The 24,502-nt window shown below is 40.6% G+C and overlaps 1 protein-coding gene across 1 annotated transcript in view; it reads right to left on the bottom strand.

Moving 5' to 3' along the window:
- babam2 (BRISC and BRCA1 A complex member 2) overlaps positions 1-24,502 on the bottom strand; it is a 77,695-nt gene that overhangs the window by 26,310 nt on the left and 26,883 nt on the right. Inside the window, exon 7 of the mRNA XM_053335035.1 lies at positions 723-832. Within this exon, the coding sequence (XP_053191010.1) occupies positions 723-832 (110 nt within the window). The remainder of the gene's footprint in view (positions 1-722; positions 833-24,502) is intronic.

The following is a 24,502-nucleotide window of genomic DNA, read 5'->3' as shown; positions in this document are numbered from 1 at the left end:
CAAGACAAAAAGTGGGTTTGAACAGGGAGACTACTACTGCTGAAGTACCCACTCTCACAGTGGCCACAGACTCACAAAAAAAAAAATTCCACACAAGCTTGCATGCAACACCCCAGACATCTAGTCATCCCTCGCTCAGACGCTGTGTGTCATCCATCTCAATTTTTTTGTTCTTCCCTTATTGTTTTTGAGGAACCGAATGATGAGTCCAGACACTGAGATGTGGGATTATTCACAATGACATAATATGTGCCTTGATTCACATAATATTCACGCTAATCCGTCAACTACATTTTGTTTCCTCCCAAAATCAGAAGCAGTGGTGAGTGTGGGCCCACGTCACTTTTGGTTGACCTTCTTCCTCCCTCTGGTTGTCAAGGTATTTTGATGTTACAGAGAGTTACTGCAACAAACTTACAGATTTTTTTTATTCTACCCTGTGAGGACTGTGTGTGTGTGTGTGTGTGTGTGTGTGTGTGTGTGTGTGTGTGTGTGTGTGTGTGTGTGTGTGTGTGTGTGTGTGTGTGAGACATCCTACAGAATTTACAATTTTTTGTATCACCACTATAAAACAAGTTTATTTAAATGATAATAGTCAAACAAGGCTAACGTTAGCCTCACATTCACATGCCAATGGAACAAAAAAAAACAAAAAACAACAAAAGATGATAATCTAATCAGGTTACTGCACAATCAACTGAGTGACTGGTTGATGTACTTACTGTTCGATGCTTGGTGAAAGGTAGAGTTTAGGGAAGACTTGTGTAGCTTCAGCATCCTCAAAGCTCACTGACAGAAGGGCCACATCCTCTCCCGGGTCCAGCGCTGTGTCCTGAAAGAGACAAAGACAAATGTTATTCAGTGAAAACACAATCCATAAGATTAACAGCAATGACATGTGGCCTGGGACTTTTTCATATAGTCCATGCAAGGGATTGTCAGGGGTAAGAGTTGGGTAAGCTTGAAACAAAGTTTGTACAAAGTGTATGCATCCAAAGGTAAATCTGTTCCAAATGAGCACACATGAAGGCAGAGAAAAAAGCCTGCCATCATAAAGAGAGGCAGCATGTGATAATTGTTCAGAGGGGTATGAACAAAGCATGCTTTCACACTGATTCTTATCAAGGGGAGTAATGGTGTCAAAAAAGTGATGGAAGTAGTGTGAAGCATAAAAAATGAGAGCTTGAGGTAGAAGAGTGGGGGTGGATATACCTGGCCAGTCACTGCTTGACCTGGCCTGTTGCTGCTGTTGTTGGATTGTCAGTTACTGAAATTAAAACCAAAATTTGTCCTGAGCCCTGCAGTGGTCAAAGGTTTAAGGCTTTGACCAAGAACGGCAATAACCCTGGTTCATGTCTGACCTGGAGTTGTTTGTTGATTGGGTGAGGAAATAATTTGAACTGAACAGAAAACAAACCCTGATGACTGCAGATTTTCTAAGTGTACACAACAAGTGTGCAAATCCCAAAATATCGAAGGGGGTGGAAAGACACCAGAAGAAACATCTGTTTCGTTTCATGCCACATTAGCCTCAACAGCTGCAACATGAGGCTGAGCTGATGACTGGAAGCACCAATCAAATCATGTGTGAGATGGATGCAGAGGCCACCCGGAGCTGCGCGCTGCAACCCTCGTCTGTCTCTCCGAGGTTCTAATTTCTCGTTCTGTGATGTGTTTCCTAGAGCATGGCTACTTCTGAGGCACTGCCATTAGTGCAATTCCACATCAAGTACCATTCCGGGCTCTGTGTCCCCCGACAGAGGCTCGGCAGCGTTAATCAAATGTCTTACAGACGGTTTGAACTCATCCATTTGTTATAATCGCTGCCCGCCGTGGTGAGAGGAAATCTAACCACCATACATGATGGACAGAGGCACAGAGCAACCAGTTTGCAGCGAGGCAGCTTCCATACGTGATCAGGCCTATGAACTAATTACCATGCTTTTTCACAAAACCGAACTGACTATTGGTTTGAGAAAAATATGGCTGAGTGGGCGGAGGGACAAATTCCTTCACTGAGCATTTACTCCCCAAGTAGAGTGGAATTAATTACTTTGCATGTAATCTAATTATTTCAACCATTGAAGAAAAACTTATAAATGAATTCAAATGAGCGAAATCAACAAAAAATACCTAGCTGCAGCCTCAAGTGTATGATATATATCTAGAGCACAAGAAGCAGCTGTAAATGGCTTTGAATGGGAAATAGTGGGAGTGTAATATGGAATATTAATATAAAAGTCATTATTACATCAACATTTATACAGTAGCCAAAACAGATATCAACCATTGCAACAATGGCTGCAGCTCTGCTCACTGTCACAGCCTGCCTTGTCATAGCAGATACATTAGGGGTAAAGACATAGGGAGTAGAAGAGAGGCAGTGAAAGACGGCAGGGTGTGTGGCATCCAAAAGTGTCGCCTGATGGAATCAGCTCACATCAATATAGTCTGCATCAGTAAACAAGAACTGCTCTCTGTCTCACAGCAGCGCTCGCGGCTTCTGCCTCTGACGATATGGGACAGATAGGAAGAGGCACAGAGATGTGGGGCCGCGGTGGATGTGGGGTTTGGGAAAAGATTGTTTTGCTCCAGTTTGTAGCTGTCAAGTCCCGTTTTGATCTTCAAAGGTGATTTAATGGATGCTTCCTTTGGACTGGGACAGAGTAAACAGATGGATGAGAACCAACAGCAAGGTGAGAGGGGCCAGTAGAGGAGCACGGGGGCATCTCGGCACAGGCTGCAGCGGACCATCCAACGATTGGGTCAGACCAAGGGCGCTGTTGAAGGGAGCCTTTTTTGTGGAATGATTCAGACTCATCTCGTCCCAGCAGACAGCGAAGAGCTGTCACAAGTCATATTACATCAGTGAAACAAACAAGCAAAAAACTAAAGGCGGACCCTTTAACTTTTAGCTATTGCCATTCTAAATTAATGTGCTGTGCAAAGGAACTGAACTACATAGATAAAAATAGTCCTTTTTGTCTTGTTTAGTTAAGAAGAACTATACATCAAACTCTGCATGAAGTTTTCAAGTTTGATTGCCAATAATCGCTTGGAATATGTTCTCTCATAAATTAAATAATTTAATAGATGGGGTTTCTGGTGCCTGATTTCTAATGTCAGACAGACTTTAAGCTGGGACACATGAATTCCTACTGTATTGGTTCATTGTGTATAAAGTCTTCCTGGATATTAATTCATCCACACAGTTGGCATGAATGAGAACTGTTAATAGAGGATGATAGCTGGCTCTGATCATTCTTACAGTAGTAAAACTGGCTCATGTACAGCGTTTCCTGGTTTGTTAAACTGGTTTTATTGTCTTGATTCAAAGCAGACGACACTGAGTGACTTGATTTTGTTACAGTCCTCATAAACAGGAAGCACAAAGCATGCATTTAATCTCTGTGCATATTTTTTGAGCTACTGTAGCCTTCATGTTAATCTGATCAATCAATTCAAACTCATGTTAAAAATTTGAAATGTCCGCAACATATTCACACTGTAAATGTGATCTTTGTGTAGTGTTGACTCATTAAACCCATTCCATTTCTGTAATGAGATGCATACAGTGTCTAAAAGCAGCTCTGAAGACAGACTGGAAAAGAGAAAATGCATCACAGCATCACACTACTGTGACACTGTTGTCTTGATTTGTACACAATTTCGATTGAGTAAAAAGTGAGTAATACTCTTTTTCCAACTTTTTTGAGTAGAGAATTCGGCTATAATTTGTCAATTCTTTGTGCGAGCTGTTGCAAAATAAGTTAAGACTTGTTTGACCCTTATCAGACTCCAGTTGACAAGGAAATACAGCTGACCGACGTCTGACATCGTAAAAAGAAAGATTTAAAAGTCTTGTCAAAAAGCCGGTATAAGGAATCACATCAGCAAACCATAGCTTCATGACCGCTAAAGCCCCCCTGACCTGCAGCTTCAAGCACTTAAACCGATGATCCCTGATGCACGGAGAATGTACGACTTGCTTCTAAAACACAATTTGAAATACTGTATCTTCTTCTATCTCCAAGCTGTTGGCACTGCTCAAATTTCACGACGCCATTTTCCAGAGGAGAAAACTTTTTATGCTTCTGAAGTGGAACGTTAAAAGTAAATTAAAGTGTGGAGGGGCAATGCAAAGGATTTTACTTGACAGCTGGTTTGGGTTACGGAATACACAGTACGCTGAAGGGGTGTCCTTGCAATGTGGTGGTTATTTAGAGGCATTGAAAAACCTTCTCATGATTTCTCTCTTATTTCTCCCCAAACTCTGCGAATCTATTCAGGAAGCTTGTGAAAAGATATCCTAATGAGAACAAAAGCTGACCTTTTAACCTGCCTGCCTTGAAACCATTACTTAAATTGAAACAGAACAGCCTTTTCCCTCTGTAATGAAATAAAAGCCCCAAAATGGCTATTAATGTTTCTCTACGCACATACACACATCTTCAGCCCTTTTAACCAAATACACTTGAGGGCAACTGCTGCTTGCTTATGTAAAGAGTTAGCAGAGAACGAACATTAAAAAAAGCCTTTTCTCCACAGGCCACAGGCAGGACCTTAATGAAGAGGCTTCTTTGTTGGTAAGTAATGAGCACTGAAATGGCCTAGGTCAGAGGACTGCAAGACAAGGCGGGCGTCCTGCAGGGATGGTGGTTCGATGTTAAGGCAGTATTTACTACATGCCCTTAGAGAAAGTGACTCAACTGCTCAAGGACTGGATTTAAGAGAGCGGGTGAAGAGTTTGCACGATTGTGTGTGTGTGTGGGCATCAAGGTTAGAGGGTGCCTCCGAGTCAAAACCCGTTCACGCGGCCAACGCCCCAATGTCTTCCATCGTCCTTACTCTTTTGGACACATTGGTCCAAGAACACACGCGTACACATACACACACACTTTTCCTTGTGTCCGTCCTTGTGTCTCCTGATGCCCCGGCCTCTGGCATCTCCTCTGTGTCGCATGTGACAGGTTGGAGATGTGACAGCTGTCCTTATGCCAGACCAAGTCTGGCCAAAGTCACAACACACACAAACACACTCATCGGCAAACGCTACATGGGGACTCTACTGCAGGGCTAGTACGGAGGAGGTAAGGGCACTTTGTCCGCCTTCTTCGCCCAACTTTAAATGTCACGTCCAACGTAATGGGGTGGATTGACTGACAGCAGGGTTGTTGTGCAAGGACATGTCCAGCTTCTAGGCGAGCTTTGAGTGCCCCTGTACATACTGTATGTTGGACACAGTGCCTCAACCTCTGTGAAGCATTTCTAATGCAAGAAAATCCAGAAAACTACAATAAACATTGGTGGGCGGCTGTAAACCGGGTTGGGGATTGTGAGGAAATCTGGTGCTAACCTTGGTGATCAGGGCTCACTTTGAACTTACAGGTACAGTCCAGTCTCACAGGAATGGACATCGGTTATCTCTACGAGCACAGGGAGGTATCTTCCTGTGCACATTTAAATAAAAATGAGCTTCTACTAACATTGAGCTAGTTACCTTGGTAGGATCAGGAACAACTGGAAAGAGACACAATGCTGCTCTGAAACAACAAGGACACATTGTGAGGGAACACCTCCTACCAGTGTCCTGCCCGTATCATTTGATTTCAGAGTCACAGTACCAGAAGTGTTATACCTGTAGCTCTGGACCTGCAGCTCTAGTCCAACTAGTGCCACATATGGGCAAAAACAGCAGCAGTTTAGAGCTGCAGCAGTAGATAGAGAAGTCCTGAGCTGCAGCTGATCGGTCCTATTAGAAAGGATCAGTTAAAATAAAGCCAATAATAATATTATCATTTTTTCTCTATACTTTGCTGTGTTTTGTCCAGTGTTGTAACATTGCTTTCCTTTACCACAGCCAAACTCTACAGAGAGACTTCATTCTGCTGTTTAAGCCAGTGAAAATTAGTGTGTGAATGTGAAAATGTATTTTAGTGTGAGCGACAGTCTGGTGAGTGACTCTGAGTTCAGATACTGACAAAAATCGAATGTAAATTCAATAATTTTGAACCAGTACCTTTAGTATTTGGGTCAAAAAGCTTGTGATAAATTAGATTTAGTAGCTACAGCTGTTATTCAGTATTTCAGATACAAATCAAATCAGCATTTAATACTTGAATACAAGCGTTTGATTAAGCTTGGTAGATTGCCAATATCAAGGAATCCGATCAGGGTCAGAAAACTTAATCTGGACTTCTTTATAATAGAGAAATGCCAATGAGCGCCATCTACAGACAAAGAGAATAATAGCTCTGTTTCTGAGTATTTGAGATTTCAAATGTTACACGGCGGCCAGCGAACCTTTCTGCATGTCACCCCTCCCTCTTTCTCCCGTAATTTCCTGTCTCTCTACTTTCAAATAAAGGTGTCTATGCCAGAAAAAAATAAAAAATCAAATAAAAAATGTATGTACTTTGAGCATATTTTCTGCTCCAGTTTAGGAGGTCAAGTGTCTAGAAAAACATAAGCCTCATAGAAATAAAATAAATAAATAAAAACATAAAAATCCATTTACAAAAGTTTGGTGTTTTAACACCCACAAGCTGTATTTCTATTTCAGCATTTCATCATCACTGGTTAAGAAGTAAGCAGTAAGTGTGACACTTGAGTTTGTGATTCATGACCCAGTTGCATTAAGAACTTCACATCTGAAGAGTTGAAAATAATCCAAATTCTACAAACGCAACTGAAATCCTTCCAAGAAAATCAGATTTGACCTTATATTAGGTCAGATCACTTTTATGCTACGACTCAGAACTCTTTATAACGATATGTTTGTAGGACTTGCTATGTATCTGCTCCTGCAAATCAGCTATTTGTGCCTGTTCAGGTGTATTTAAAGAGTCAATAGTTAAATAAAAGGTTGAAAATTACAGAATAAAAGACATAAGGTGTAGGAAAATTAATACACACAATGTACACTAACATGACTTTTTATTCAACTATTTATTTCATGCACTCTACTGGAACTTGATGTCATTCACCTAAATAAGAATAAAATCAAATAAATGTCCTATAAGAACTGTTAAACATCTCAGAGCAGCTTGAAAATCTGTCGTCTACGTTAAGAGTCAAGAGCGTTGGTCAAAAAGCATTGACCAGTATAACTCGCTGAATAATTCTTGTCAACAGAATCTAATGAATGAACGTCTGACATAATGAGTTATGTGTTTATGTCAGCCGTTTCGTAGGTTTGACGGAGACTTACGCCATCACACCCTAAGGGAGAAGAAAAGCACGGGGTCAAGGTGGCAGCTGCCAAAATGTCTTACTGTGTGACATGAAATGTTCTGATTGAGAAAGAGAGTTGAAGATATTATTCCTAATGATGTTGTGCTGCTGCTGCTGCTGCTTGTGGGGAGGGGATGAGTAGAGCAGTGGTGTACTCCAGGGGCCATGATGATCCTACTCGCCCCCCCACCTCAAAATACAGAACATGCAAGCGCAAGCACAAGTCACAGTGGACCAAAGTGACACGCATGTCCAAAAGGACCTAATGTCCTCTTCAGTAAAAATCTTCCCTTTCCTATGTTCAGTCCCGCTGTTTCTCAAACTCTCTCCTCTCCAACAAACTCTTAGCTCATGCTTTAACTTCACGCTGAAGTGAAACAAGTTTGGTGGATGATTAACTGGGCGACACTGTGTCACCACATAGCTTTAACCCCGTGCCAGGGCTCAATTTTTGTCATGAGGACAATGGGCAAGAGATTACAGAGCACACAAGCTCCACCTGGAATGGTGTTGGTAGAAGCAACCAAACACACCTAAACACTGCCCTGTTGCCACAGTCACTTTGTGTGCTTTGTGTGCCAGGGTGTGTTTGCAAACTGTAGAATAAGAAGGTGCACGTGTGTGTTTGCGTGTGCCTCTTTTTGTCAAGCATGCAAGTTTTCTAGTATAATGGGTGCGGCATTAAAAAGGTTAATCTATCCAGAATAAGTTGCAAATGTTACAAAGTTTGTGACAGCAGCCATTCTGTCTGTAGTATAAAACACATTGTAGATTCAAATTTAGCTCTCCTAACTGGGCAATTATTGTCATTTAAATACAGTACAAAAAAGCTGGTGTTTCAGATTTTGAGTGAGCCTTTCAAACCGTTGTATGGTAAAAATAATGCAGATCATCTTAATCTACTATAGGTTTGTTAGTATAAGCAATGGCATTAGAGGTAAAATAGTCATTTGAATGGAATGCAATACACTGCAATACACCAGAGCTTTGGTGGTGATCATCATCATGGCCTTTTTAATAAATCACTCTAATCCAACATGATGGAAACACAAGAAACTTTAACGACCTGAAATAAGTTACAAGTTCAGTGTGTGTTGCAAAAGAATTAACCAATGGTGCCTCCGCCCCAAAAACCCACACACTTACTTGCAGCATCCACTGCTTGGAAATGAAATTGAATAAGACACACATCACTGAGTCATAACCATTGGGTGAAACATAGGTCAATATATAGGTTAATGCAAGCAGCAGGGCCAGCAGTACAGTCAATACGAGTCACTCCAGGTCAAGACACAAAATGCATATAGAACCAAATTGGAAAAGATTCAAAATGTGTGTATTGTTTAGACTACACTGTAATACAGTCAGGATTTTAACGTTATGAAGCACTTGCGGGGATCTAACACATGGTGTTTTATCAATGATCTTTTCTCTTTTAATACTCTTCTTTCCTCAAATCTGGGCCACAAGCCAAAATCTTTAAGTTCTCCGCAACAATAACTGGCAGATGACCAATGGGTGTACCAATGAGACACTTAAGCAAGCTGATCACATTTCACACGAGTCATATATGTGACTGTGGCCAAGTGTCACTGATAATGTGTCATTGATAACATGTTGCAGGCCTTCACTGTATGGTCTGCGTGAATCCCGGGTGTGTGATGCTAGAGCTTGGAGCCACAAAGGGTGAGTCAAGTATGTGTGTTTGTATGAGGAGGAAGTGTATGACTGTGTGTTTCAAGAAGTGAATGGACACATGTTGTATGTGTAGAGTGATGACGCAACACAGTGACCTACAAGTCAAGTGACATTTGACTTCTACAGCTTGCCATTAGAGCATTGTAAGCAACATCTCAGATTTAAGATTTGAAAATGGTTAGGGTTGAGTAGGGTTATGGTTAGGTTAGCGGTTAGCGGTTAGGGTTAGAGATTAAAGCCTCTATTTTCTTTATCTTATCTCACTCTTCCCACATTCACTACAAACTTACAGTTGAAACCAAGACTTTCAGCGGAGGCCTCGACACATTGGTTTTGTTATTGTGGCATTTTCTGGGGTGATAATTGTAATTGTATTAATATTGCTTCACTAACAGTGTTGCAGGGTGTTTATGTTCCAATGCGCCATTAATGAGAGTATTCCGGCGTTTTGAACCAGTATAGCTTCTTACCCTGATTTGAGACCGATGGGATGTTGGGCTTAAACAACCGTGAAATACAGGCACTCGCTGACATTACAAATCATTTAGCTCATGACAGAAATGACATTTTTCATGAGCGATTGTCTCAGCACAGAAAAACCATGCAAACATATGTAGATATACAGTAGATGGACAATCTGACCCGCATCTCAACATGCCTGCTGCTCCACGAGGACTATAGACATTTTTTCTTTTAAAGAACCATAAATGAACCGCAATGCGTATCTCTAACTTCTCTGAGGTCTAGTCGATCGAAGCTGAATGAATGTCACAGCGGTGCTTTGATATTTATAACTAAACCCTGCTGACAAAAGCGGATTCACTGTGATCTTTACTGGCTGTGCTAATACATAACTGTGATTTATGCTACCACATGGGAATTATAAGAGATAAAAATATCCCACATATCCTTCACGTGGTTACTCCTAGAAGGTTGATGTATGTAATTCACCTTAAATGTGACATTTCCAACATGTGTAAGATGGTTAAAATAATGGACGAATCGAAAATGGAGTGCTTTTTCAAGTCTGATACACAAGCTGCTTAGAAACTATTAGCTCTAAAGCCTTCATTTGTGTTTGGAGACAAGTAAATAGAGGGAATACTTGAGCATAGATAGCCAGATTCTTCTTTAATCATGGGGCTTTTTTACAGTCATTGGTAAGCCAAGAGTAAGATAAGGCCAAGACACACAAATGAGCACAGACAGGCAACATACAGGACACAATTTCACCCCGAAGCCACCAATGTGTTAATAAAATGCCTACAGAAGGCAGAATCGGGCGCGGAGAAGGACGACGGATTGAGAGTAAAATGAAAGCCGAATAACATCAAGGGTTGAAGTGAGTGAAAAGAAGGGAATATAGAAAAAACAACAACAATAAAGGATTAGGAAGAACAACATTTGGAGGTGTTACAGGGGAAAAACAACATATAGATAGTGTACAACTTGATACAGAGCGAGGGCGGAAAGTAGGCCAGATGGAAGTAATTCCATGGAGGCGTGGAGAACTGTGGGGGGACGGAGAGGAAGAGGAGGAGGAGGAGGAAGGGGAGGAGGAGGAGGAGGAGGAGTGGTGGGGTTCTCCTGAGACTGTAACGCTGCAATCCTGTGATGCTCAGCTGGGGGTACAAGCAGGTGGGTGGGAATCTTCGTTTGGAGACGCAGTGTGGGTGGTGATGGGGGGTAGGTGGTAGGGGGATGGGGAGGTGGTAGGGGGCACGAGGGGAGGGAGGGAGGGTAAGGATGAGGGGGGTTTGTCGGTGATTGCATATTGCAATTTCGCCGAAGGAGACAGGAGTGGGTCATGACCTTTGGTATCAGGGAGTCATATTGGGGTCACTGGAGCATTAGGGAGAGGATGGGAGCTCGGTGCTCTCTTACCACCCATCCCCAGGCTGTGATTCCCACCTCCTCAGAGGAACGCTGAGGTGCTCTCCTTCCTCTCCCTGAATGCTCATTTACTTCCTCACTTCAAAAAGTGAGGTGACGGGAAGCTTCCGAAGTCTCCTGAAAGGCACATGACATTTCATCATTTCCTGACATCGAAGACGAGCGCTTCATCTATTTATATTTACTCGCTGGGATGTAAAGAACATCAATAAAGGGGGATGGGCTTCTTTCTTTCTTTCTTTTTTTTTTCAACCGGCAAAAATAGAATTGTTTAAGTAATGTGTAAGCTTGATGGAAAACTACATATGCACACACACACACACACACACACACACACACACACACAGAGGAAAAATACTTAAAAGATGAAACAAAAACCCCACTCATTACAAAAGATAAACTAATAAAAACAAATAGCCCCCAGTGTCATCATCATCAAGATGAGACATACTGTGTGAATATGTTCTGACTGCATGTACGCTATGACATCATCAAGCAAAGAGGTGACTCAGTGAGGAATATGTTGTTTATCATTTGCAAACAATTATCAATTCACCATCGTCAGAGGCGTTCTGTGGTATTAGTCATTGCATGTGGTCGCGCACCTTGTTATGATATGATACAGCAAGACTGAACAGGCTAAAAAAAAAGGGTGTCATCATCAATAGGAGGATGGCGTCTCTAAATAAAAGGTTACTTGCTTTAGCGTGGCGGCGCAATAAAATTAAAAAGAGAAAGAGAAGAACGGGGAGGAGAAGTGGGGAGGGGGGGTGGGGAGGGGGGGGCACAGGCGTGAAGATAAGAGCTGTCGTAAAGCAAAGAGAAAGTGAAAGGGAATAAAAAGGTCAAGGAGCTCACATTTTCTGTTCATTGCTTATCACCTCATCGTCGCCGCGAGGCTCTGGTGCCACTAGTCGTGTGTCACAACATGGAATGACGGAGAATGCCTGACTCCTCCGAACCTCGGGGGGCCACGACCTTTCTGGCGACCCGTCTGTCAACGCGGCACCGGGGTTGTGGCTGCCGCTGAGTGACGGGTCAGTCAATGGAAGGGGCGCCGATGGAGGCAAAAGGCATCGACGCGCGCGGCAATCGCCACCTATATCTAAACATAACTCAAACCCCCCCGTGATCTGGTCTTGTTTACACGTGTGGTTTTATTATTTTATTGCTTGTGTAAAGCAAAGAGGACACAAACATGAATATAAAGTCCATTCAGAAGGCCTGCGCAGGTGTTTTCAGCTACTTAGGTTAATTAGACCCCTGCTCAGGCTAAAGTTGGGTGGAGCTGGATGCTGAGGATTATGTGAGGTCACTATAAACACTATGTACTAACAAGAAGGAGAAATGGTAGAGGGACTTTTGAGTTGAAGCTCATGAGATGACACAGCATTTTATTTCTTTTTAACACTTTTGATTTCAGTTTGAGTGTGTGGGATTTACCTGTACTTCAGGAAATCTCACACATATATTTTTTTTTGTTTTCATAACTGCGTGGTGAAACTCATTAAGCAGCAGAGTAGGTAGGAGGAATGCTGTGAGGCAGGCGATGAGTGCAAGGACAGTGACAGAGGATAGCAATAATAAAGTCTTAAAGCAATGAAATACTTTTTTCTTTTATTGGTTGGTTTTTTATTGGTTGGTCTCAACAAGTATCCCTATCTATTCCTATTCTGGCTTTACCTTTCATGTCATCAGCAGGTCACATTATTCACTGTCTCATATTTCACCAGTTCTCACACCTCTATTTACTCCAGATTCTCAGGATATGTAATTATCTTAAAACCTGGAAGGATCGGTCGAGCACATTGGTATTTTTGCTTCTTCACTTTATTGTACTGTGTAATATTTTGACATCCACTTGCATGGATTCAATGGTATCAATTCTAGTCCTGATCCGAATGTATTCTTTTTAGAATAACATATTATTTAGTAATTAAAAAGATAAGAGTAAAAGTAAAGAGCTGAGCTAATAAGAAGTATCGATATGAGTGGCAGTATTGATCAAATCCCAGTGATACCCATCCCTGGTGGCATTAGCTTAACTGGCTTATGTCGCTTCCTTGATTAATAAGGATCGATGTCCTCCATGGAAAGAGTGCAAGTTGTCTGTATGTCCACCAGAGTTGCATGTTAGGGTTAGGGTTAGGGCTAACCCTAACCCTAACCCTAACATGCAACTCTGGTGCACTCACAGTGTACATTTACATACCTGTATTATATTCTGCCTAAGTTACTTATGCTCTATATTTGTATTCTGTATTTAGGAGGATGTATTGTATGTCTGAGTTTTGAATGATGAGTCACGTCTAAGATTATTCTCCATCACGACAGACAAAGTGTCTGAATCTGAATCTGGGTGGTCCAGGCAATGTCATCAGCATATGTACTTACAAGAAGCTTAGGGCCTTAATCTTGCGTACTTATAGAATTCTATTGCTACCCTGTTAGTTGATCTAGCTCCAACAAGTTATGCTTGCAACCCCGCCGAATTGCTTCCACATCTGCCTGTTTTTATCCCACCTAAACTGCTCTGACAGGTGCACTGCAACATAAGAATGAAGTGTATCAATCACAATCTGTAGTCCTCACATTTGTTGGTGGTATGATAAGTTCTAATCTGCTGTTTTATATCATTATGTATTGTAAATCATTATATGTATGTTTTAATTGTGACCTACTAGGAACTGAAGGTGTCAAATACCTTTAGACCAACTCACATCAGTGGTAACGTACAGTGTATGTGTATTTTGCACACAGTCCTTCCACAAGTAAATGAACAAATAATCGTATAAAAACCAAAATGTTTCTCTTGGTTTGTCCTTTATAGCCTGAGCTGACTTCTCTAAAAACCACACACAGTTTAAGTTAAGCCAGCGGCAGAGAGCTACTGGAGTTTAACAGTAACGCTTACATCATAACCCAAAGATCAACTTCAAATATTTACATTTGGCTTGCGAGGTGTTTCAGGGCGTGGGCATCATTAATCACAAATTGATATTTACAAGAACATGGATGAAGCACTTTTTGGTTTCGTGGGCTTTCTATTTTTAGGCTTGAGAGTGAGGTTCCAGTACAGTTTTTCCACTTGTCTACGTGCCCCATCATATCTACTCCAGGCCAATCCTTGGATTCATTCTTTATACTCATACTTCTCATGACTATATGCACACAATGCCATTTAGATCAGTAGAATTAATTAGCACATTATGATTTATCTCCATACTATAACAGCAAGCAATGGCTAAAATAACTCCTTTTTTAAACACTTTATCTGACATTTGCCAGAAACACTTCTTTCAATATAACATTTCTAGATAAGTGAAACTGGAGCTTCCAAAGAATTACACTCACTCATAATGTTATCTTAGGCCCAGTTCCAATGCCCACTCCACTGAACACTCAGACTTTAATGTAGGCCTTCTGTTTGATCAGTTTAAATGCTTGAGTTGCAAAAGCTTGCGAGTTATTTAAATACTGTATGGGAAATGGCACAGTACTTTGTGGAATCCTTTTAACCAGGCACAGTTGTTCTAAAAAGGTTATATTTAACGTGTGGTTTAATAAAATGGTGTATTTGTTGTTCACTTCTTGGATATAGTATCATTTTTTTATAGAATAAAGAATAAAACATATATTTTTCATCATATTAGTTAACATACAGCATATAAAATATAAGCTTGCACACATTCTAAACACTTCCCAAGTGACTAAATGTAGCAGAAGGTTTGAAGAACATGGGAGAAGAAAAAAAAAAACACCATTTAATTTCATCTACTGAAGGTTGCACATCCCTCCTGTACGTCATACAGTAAATGTCAGTTAAGATAGGGATCTGCTTTGATGATGATGCAATTAAGCAGAGACCCTGGTAACACAGTCCACAGGGACATAAAAGATGAGAACTTTGGAAAATCTTCTAGAAAGAAGAGCTCAGAAGATATAGGAATAGTAAGACTGATGGAAAAATTCTTCCAAACTAACAACTACTGCATTTATATAATGCCTTTCCAGTCTTCCGGACACTCAAAGTGCTTTACACTAAAAGCCACATTCACCCATTCACACCAACCTGCTCATCAGGATCTAATCAAATACTCAGTCACATGCAAACACTCACACATTGATGCCATAAACTTCAGAAGCAACTTGGAGTTCAGTATCTTTCCCAAGGACACTCTGACATGTGGGCTGGAGGAGCCAATGAACCAACCATCAATATTCCTACTAGTGGATGAACCGCTCTACCTCTTCAGTCACAGCAGCCCCAGATTACACAAGCACTGATGGAATCACTTATATTCCTAACTAATGTGAAAACTTCCAGCCAATTTTGCTGTTGTAGTGGACGCAGGAATGTAATGTTTACACTGCAGCAGCCGCTTTTTCTGCTGTAATAACAGACAAGCTAAACATCATCAACATTCACTGAACAGAGACCATCAAAATAAAATGCATGTTTCTTGTTAGATATATCATCAAAACATATTTTTAAAAATGTCATTATCCACCGAGAATAAAAGGAATGTCAAAATAAATATGTTTTTTTTTGTCTGTTTGTTTAAGCAGTCATGTGACATGGACGCAGGCCAGGAGAAAAGAACAGACCAACCAACGAATATGTTTTACGCTGTGGACCAACACTTTGATTTGAAACTGGTTGAATGCACTAATGACTACAAATATTATACTGCATGCATCTGTGTCAGCTATCCTCAAACATTACTTGTTTACACGCTAGTACACAGGTGCCCTTTGATTTCAGTATGACCATCGTATGGCTGCGCTTGGCTCTCTCTTCGTGACAGCCTGAAACGCCAGTGAGATGAAAGCAGGTTACTATTAAGTAGAGCGGCTTCATCCAGACGCCTTTTAAACTTTCTCGTTGTGTGACTTTTTCCTCAGACGGCCCAGAAGATTTGCAGCACCAGATGTTAAACCACCTGGCAGCAATCACAGCAGGGTTCCCAAATACATGGAGCCTGTGAACAAGAGCGATCACATACAAAGTTCTGGACCTCCAACAAGGAAACTCAATTATCTAACACACTGTAGACTGTGGATACAAGCTCAATGTAGACTTGTTCATGCCAGCTTTAATAGAACAGCAACAAATTAGCGAAACGTGGAAACATTTCATCATTGTGGAATAACACTAGAATATTTTAAGAGCTCATCTTGTTGGCAAAAGGGTTGTAGCTTATAAATTGTGTAATGCCAACAATTCATAGTATCAAAAACAGGCTTTTATTTAATATAATTTTGAAGTATTATAATAAAAATATATACACAATGGGTGGACAGTGTAGTCTAATTAAAATATCAATTTAAATACTACTATAAATAAATCCTTAGAGGCAAATAGTAATAACGAGCGTTCAATAGTGTCTATACTGAGGCTCAACGTCCTCATCCTAAATTCAACACAGTGTCTGACGAAACACTTACGTTAGATAATAACCCACAACCCACCGACCCACTGTATCCTTCTCTTTTGCAACTGCAGAGTTTCAGTTTGCTGCATCAGCAAACTCAGAAAAGCAGTGTGCATTTCCTGCCATCAGTTTGGACTCCAAGTCATCAAAGAGCAAATGTCAGTTCATGATTGCTACTGCATAATAATTCTCCTGGAAATATACGCCAACCCGATACAACGGGTAATCGCGTTTTTTTTTATTGTAGTTTTAACGTTAAAGATATAAAGATCTCGTGTGTAAAAAAAATTAATAAAAAAAATCTTATTTGAACACTCACTTCTTATTTCTGTTTTAGAGCTGTTACGCCTGACATTTAAATTCATCTTCAAGAGCATACCAAGCTATAATACATCCACCATTTAAAAGCCACATAATTGTTTATCTGCGTGGAAGCATTGGCTGGCCTTTTCAGATTTCAGTCGCACACTGCATTAGTGAAGCCCAAACTGGCAATTACTTGACGATGTCTTTTGGGCAACTTGCTTTCCTACTAAATGCCATGTCTCAGTGCTACACAGATATGCCATCACTCAGCAATGGGACTTTGAAAAGTACTATGAAAACAAAATGAATGCATCTTAATATGCTTTGGTTTACCCTGAATTTTTAGAACTGGTAAATTTGAAATCTTCTCACATGCATTGAAAAGGAGTTATATAGTGGCCATTTTCCACAGGAAATGAAAAACGCACCAATTTCTATCAATACTCAATTACTGCAATTAACAATATGATGATCAAAGTTGAATCTTTGCATGAAATTGTGAAAAGGGATATTTTATCGTAAACATTTGCTAAACCTCTTTGTGTCCTAACTACAATGAGCAGAGAACAGAGCTGTAGTAAAAAAAAAAAAAGACAGCAGATACAGCAGGAAAACACTACTTTTAGTATAGCTACAACAGAGTCTTAACAAAAAACAAAAAAAAGAGAGATGAGACTGAGAAGGCAGAGCTGAAGCTAGGAGCAGCACACTCTGGGCATTATGGGAGTAACCTGCAATTATTTTATAGCTCTTAAGATTCCTGAGCTCTTAGTCAGTGTTTACCGTGCAAGGGCACGGCAAGGCCACAAATTACAACCACTTGCTTTGGCACCAAATACTCAACAGTCACGCACAGGCCCGAGCTTTCTCTCAGAGTCACAGATGAGCCAGGAATAGAAAGACAAAAAAGCTAATGGATGTAAGGTAGCCATTAGGTCATTTTTATATTTTTGTTTTTCCATCTGTCATATGATCACCCGAATTGCTAACACTATTGTCTTTGAACCTGCATGATGTAGATACGGCTAATTTTAGTCTATTCTCTCTCTCGGCCAAAGTGACAACAACCCATTTGACTCAAAGTGAAGACATGTGGTGAAAACCCACAACTAGCAGGTCAAAACAACAGAGGAGTAAGACAGTTCAAAGTTCACAGCAGACACAAGAGCTATTGAACCCCTCCCCCCCCCAACACAGCAAATGACACATTGAGCCTGACAGACAGCAGAGTCGGCTGTAAATGGACAACTGAGGCCCATTTTAATCACAGCCCTAATGGATCTCTAATGATGGGTGTTGTGGTCACACTTGATGATGTTACAACCGCAGTCTCTTTTGTCAAATTGGCTTTGTTCATTTGGTGACAGTGTATATGCATAGTATGAGACTGTGTTCATGTGGTGTGTCATAGGCTACTGTTGGGGAGAAATTTCAGAAAGATCAGTTAATGGGGGACCGGTCTTCCAACTGTGACAAAAGTCGTGTCCCCAATTGGGGAAAAAAATGATATATTGGTCAGCGGTTAAGGTTAGAGTTAGGATTAAGCTTAGACAAGTAGTGGTTATGGTTAGGTTGAGGGTAAATCTCCAGGAAATTAACGCAAGTCCGTGTAATATCCCTAAAAGTGACCATGGTCTGATAAATGTGTGTGTGGATGTGTCTGTGTGTATATGTGTAGTGGCCACAATGTTGTTTTCCAGGTCTGTGCAGAGAATTGTGAAAGACTCATCATGTGACGCAGCTGGCTATCTTCAGCCACGACTTCTCCAAAAGCTCAACTGCCACGCAGAGGGGGGGGGGACGTAAGCTGGACAGAAAACCTCAACAACGAAAAGCCTCATGAGCGGTTGAGAAAGGAGCGACAATTATGTGGCAACCCGGAAAGGCAAGGTAACCGCAGCTGCTGCAAACTGATGAGGTTTGTGGTTAATCTCTGAGGTAGACGAGTCTTCAAAAAAAAAAAAAAATATGGACGACAACAACAACAACAGAAGGAAAATGTGGACAAACACACAAACAAGCATGTCTATTGGCCCGAGGGACCCGAAAAGGTGCTCGTCGCCAACAGTGATTCAGCGGTGTAGGCCGTCCCATAAGTGGCTTTGTGTCACTCTCCAGCTGCCTTAATCTGGGCTTTGTGAGAAGGAGGTGTTGAGTCAAAGTGTTTTTTTTTGGCTAAAGAGTAGTCAGGTGCTGAGATTGATAAGACTCTGTAAATAATGGGACTGTAAATGCAACCCTGAAGATTTTTTTTTACAGTTTTGTTTATTTTTATTTGAACTGTAAAAGACATAGTTGAATGTAATATGGGTGCAACCTGCAGATGTTATGTTAAAGGATTCATACAATTGCAGCGGAACTTATAGTACAAGTCGGACTGCAACAATATAATGTTTGAAAATCCTGTACAATGTCATGCTGTTATGAAAAAGTGTATCAGGAATTTTCTGTCTTGACAGATCTGACTGCCAACTATGATACTACATATGTTAGGAAAGTATAGTGTATATGATCTCTAAAGCATGAAAAACATTGGAATTACCTGAGAAATCCCAATTTACCTCTAAATTGAGTGAACGAATACCTAAAATGTACAACTATATAAAAGACTACATTCCATCTATGTGAGTATTAAGAGAACTGGATACTATTTTCCAAGATGGCATCTTGCATATTGAAAGTATACGCCGTTCTACATTTTTAAGGTCATAGCTGAGCTGAAATAATTAACTAATTGATTAGTTAATTGATTAGAAAATATACTGCAATAATGAATCACTACTTAAGTTGTTCAATGAGCAAAGATGCTAAATATTCCCCTGTTCCAACTTTTGTATAATTGTGAACTCAATATTTTTGAGTTTTGGACTGTTGGTTGGACAAAACCAACAATGTTTTCACAGACATTATTCTGATACAACTTTATTTGACCTAAGAGCTCACTGTGTGATACAAACAATATTTTTCAATATGTGTGATACTCAATATTTTTTGTACCAACAGTTTTATTGCAATGGTTCTATTTGGACCAACGCTTCATCAAGCCACATTCACCACAGATCCAAAGCACTATTCCTGAGGCCTTGGGGTGAGTGCCTTGTACCTTCATGCATGTCATCTACTGTAAGTTATTTACATGTTTTATTACATTTTCTATTCTTTGGGTTTTCTAGAAAATCACTACTTCATGTGATTGAGGGCAATTTGCATATTTTGCTTCAAACAACAACTGTAACATAATAAATACTGTAAATCAAATATTTTCTAAATTCAAATTCTACCTCAACGTTATGAGATTCATTCATCTTAAAGAAGAGATACATTATTCACCACGCTCAGTTTAATGACAAAAATGTATCATTAGATGAATTTCGATTAGCTGTAAATTCAATTAGAAGTGAATGACAAGCATTTATCAACATTAGTGTTCAACTGCAAACATGCCTCTGATTACTGCTCAAATAACAGCTCCATTTCTTTGCTGAAAATGAGTTCATTACTAGGCCATGACTGCTGGTAAAGTGGTCTATTTTAAACCCTAACTTGGAGACGCATAATATCTGCCAATACAGAAATACATAGATATGAAGAGTGGGCTGGTGGAATCAATTGATTTAAACAAACACCTACTTAATCAGCACCCTGAATTAATCAAAAGCTGACCTCGTGCTATCAATGACGCTTCTTGTTTGATCCCTTTGTGAACCATTTAGCAATAAAATAGTGAAAATTCTTAAACAGGCTATAGGTTAAATAGATGCTTGTCTTTTTTAGTGGGAATGTCAAAACTGGAATTATGCAGAAATAAAAAAAAACACTGTGGTAAAGAAGCAGAGGCTTTGAGTGGAGGATAATCAATCATACAACATTTTGAACTCTGAATTTTTGAATACCCTTGAGCAATTTAGCAATGTAAACAAGATGGTAGCAGAAGAGCATATTAAATAGTATATTAAAAAGCTATCTGTTTAGCTGAGATGCATCTTTCGAGAAAGAATGTGGTTTCACAAAACAGAACTACATTTTTAAGATTGCAACACATAATATTGTGTATGTGACATTTGAACTGTCTCAAATCACATACTTCTATTAATATACTTCTGTCTACACTGTGTACACTATGTACTTACTTAGCGCACATTTTGACAGGATAGTGTTGTCTCAAATCAAACTTGGTCTTACGGGAAATGATGATTAGCTAGTTAGCATTAGCATTAGCGTTATTTACTGCGGTACCAAATCCTTATAGACTGTTAATTTAACCCAGTAAACCTACTGATGGCTTATATCTGACAACAGTGTAGTGGTGCTTAGTGCAAAAAAACACATGGCAGTTACAACGTCCTCCACCATTTCCAGTTCCCTTCCGCTACGTAGCCAAGATGGCTACCATTGAGGGCGACAAGTGTCCATAGTTATACACTCAACTTTTTAACCGTTTTGAGTCCACCATCCTGGTACTCATAGTGCACTGCATTTTTCATACTTCTCAGTGTCAACGCACTTATGCACTCAAAATATTAAGTGGAATCATAAATACTGGCTTATTACGCCAATGTTACACTAATTACACCAATACTAATGCTAATGCTAATAGCACCAAAACCTCTCCCCTTACATTCAGTCTATTGTTTAAGAATGTTAAAATCAAGCTATTTAACTAAAGTCTCAGGTGCAGCCTTTGTCAAATTATCACAGACAAGAAAACACTCATGTCGGGGCCATGGCGACAGTGAGGACTTGATGCAGCTCTTATGCTGAGAGCTCTCTGCATAGACAGTGAGATTGTGACGTGCTTGCCCCGCACTCCCCCACTAACCCCAGCTATACCCTCAATCTGTCCTCAGCTCCTCCACTGTGCCCTGGGGGGGTAGTGGGGCTGCGCTCTCACCCTCCTGCTACTGAGGTAGAAGACAGTGGCATTGTTAAACACAGCCCCGAGGACAGTCAAGAACATGTTCTGAGAGGTTCGTTAAGGGGGGAACTTTTCATGTTTTCTCCCCCTCTGTGAAGTGTTTCCTGAAGCTTATTTGGAGCACTTTCAACAGCATTAAGATAAAAGCAGGAACTATTATTAAAATGAGAGCAGTCGAGACCCACATGGCCTCCACTTTGCTTTAAACGATATACAAATGTAATCAAGATTTTAACTCGCACAGACAAGCCCAGAAAAGACAGTTAAAGTATGTGGACATTTTCTTTCACAATTTAAGCTGATTTGTGCACTCAGTTTTTACTTAAATTTTTCTCATTTACCAAAAAACTCACATTGTTTAGGAATGCAACATTTGCTCAAGGCTAATTCAAGTGTTGATATTTGGATGAAAGAATAAAAGGAAAATAAAAAAAAAACTCAGAAAAAAACAAACAGGAAATGAAAAGGAAGTAGAGAGATAATCGAGTCAGTGACGCTGGCACAGCAAATGAAAAGAAAGAGAGAGAGCCCACGGCTCTGCTTCACCCTGACCCTCCCCTGTCAGTTACTGCCTGTGGAGCTTCGGAGGTTAAAGTGGGTGTGTGGAGGGAAAGGGAAAGAGGTGGGGGGGGGGGGGGGTGCAGGACCAAAAATAATTAGGGTAAAAATAATTAGATGTAAGTGCTCTTGTTGAAGCATGCACAGGAAAATAAAACGAGTATACAGGGATGCCCGGAGCTAAATGCAGCCCTCCCTCAGGTCAGCTTTGAAGGGAGCTAAATTGACCGGAGGGAGTGGGATACCAGTTGATGGGCACTGAAGAGGCTTAGGATAAAAAAAGACTCAAATCTGGACTTAAGTAACCTCTGGGAAATACATCGGATCGGATATTATTAAACCTGGGACATAAAGCATACAAACATTGATCAATAGAAGCATTTCACTTTCACATTTCAAGTCAATTAGTAATCTCCTCCCAGAAACTTCTTACCAATCATATGATCGTCGTGCTATTCTTTAGGTATCCAAAGATGGATAGACTGGAGAGAAGACCACTCCTTCAGAGGAAGCTTCAAACTAAATAGATTATTGATATATACCGTTAACAGTGTTAAAAATGGACAGATATGCTTCTGTTTTCTACACAGGCCTCATAACGGCTCACCTTTCACTTCTGCTATATACGTGTAACTGTGACACAAACATATTTTTACACTTTCACTATAATTTCATCTGTGTAAGTTTAGCATGAGCAGCATGAACCGTGGCTATTGGTCTATTTGCGAGTTAACACACGATGCGTTCAGGCACAGCACTAACTGTAGGCCCCCCGCATTTTGGCAGCGCTGAGAACCCAAAATGGAATCAGAATGGATGAAAATAGACTTGAAGTGTAAGTTATGTGTCTGTGTAGACAGCTGTACTGATTAAAATGAAGGTGTATCTGTTCTGTGAGATGCACATGAGACAGGCGACTTATAAAAACACATTGGAAATACCTTATCTATAGATGCAGAATAACAGTGAAGACCTACTGGAAATAATTCCTGCTTTACCACCTCTGCTGCTTCGTGCTCGTCAGTGTGGGTAGGCATGTCATGATACTTTTGCTGGACGATATATATTGTCTCGCAATAATCGCGATAAACGATATTATTGTCATTTAAAGACTATTTCATGTCACTGATATAATGATAATATAATAGCAAAACAAAGCAAGGGCAAAGTCACTCACTTCCCATAGAAACGCTGCACTGCTTGGAGCTGCGTTCAGTGGTTCTTTACATTAAGTTTATCATCTGAAGCATCACCATCCAATTAAGCATGCCGGGTCCAAGCACTGACAGTGTTAAAAATCAGCATTTAGACTCATCCATCCACTGATATATGCAGCAGGACAATTACAGAAACCTCAACCAAAAGAATGGACCAATAAGAGTGTGGTGTTTATGGACATGGTGCTGATATGTTCTGTCAAAACATGATGGTTTTTAACTGATGAATATAACTGACCACAAGATCCGTGGCTGTAAACATTTCATATGTGGTATTTGTAACAATTTATGCTGACAAAACTGAAAACTAAAAAGTACTGCGTCACGTACAGTATAACATAGTATGTGCATAATATGACTGAAGTGTATGAAATCTAAGATCTTAACTCAAGTGCCTGCTGGGTTTACCACATCACACCAACTCCAACTACTTCATCCTTTACACACCATACCACAAGACTTGGGTCACCTGGAACATCTTACTGGATCAATAGTAGCTGCTTGAAGACCCCAACTACACACCAGCTAAACACACGCACACACATACGCACACATGCACGCCGCAGTCGCTTCGGAGCTGGTGACATAGGTCAGCGCTTGTGGGGGAAACAAAGCTCAAGTGAAGCGAACGCAGAGGGCTCAGTCACGAATGTGGCGTCACTCCACACTGATCAGTGTGGACGTTTAGAGGCAAGCCGCCGCTGCACATGCACACACTCTGCTCTAGAGATGGAGGACGGACAGACAAACAGCCTTCTGAGATGCGAAATGACATAATTTGAAGCAAAGATGGTGTTTGGAATTAAAGAGGGGAAATGTCATTTGAATCCTGGAGTAGTTTGAAACCAGGTAGAGAAAGTATATGTGATGGAATTAGAGATACAAAGGAACTCATAATGAATTTGGGGCAGAACGTTTTACATTTTGCTGCCTATGACTGTCCCAAAGAAGCCTAACCCATATTAACGATTAATGCTATGCAGTGTGAGGTCAAAGGCCGATGCTATTTGAGAGCTTACGAGTAAAAGCAACTTCAAAAACTGGCGACAACCCGGAGGTCAAGGTACGATCAAAGAATGAGACACTACAACAGTGCCCAAGAGGACGGCATGCCCTTTCAAAATGGGAAGAAAGCTGCCAACATCCATCTGTGTGCATTTCACTATCCATCCTTCCATCTCCCCTTTACTCGGGTTGTCCTTCCCCGCTCTTTCATTTTTTGACTATGACAGGCTGCCCCGCTTTTT

The sequence above is a fragment of the Scomber japonicus genome, chromosome 16 (assembly GCF_027409825.1).
Source record: "Scomber japonicus isolate fScoJap1 chromosome 16, fScoJap1.pri, whole genome shotgun sequence".
NCBI lineage: Eukaryota > Metazoa > Chordata > Actinopteri > Scombriformes > Scombridae > Scomber > Scomber japonicus.
The sequence above is the reverse complement of the archived record's forward strand: the minus strand, read 5'-3'. Positions and strand labels throughout refer to the sequence as shown.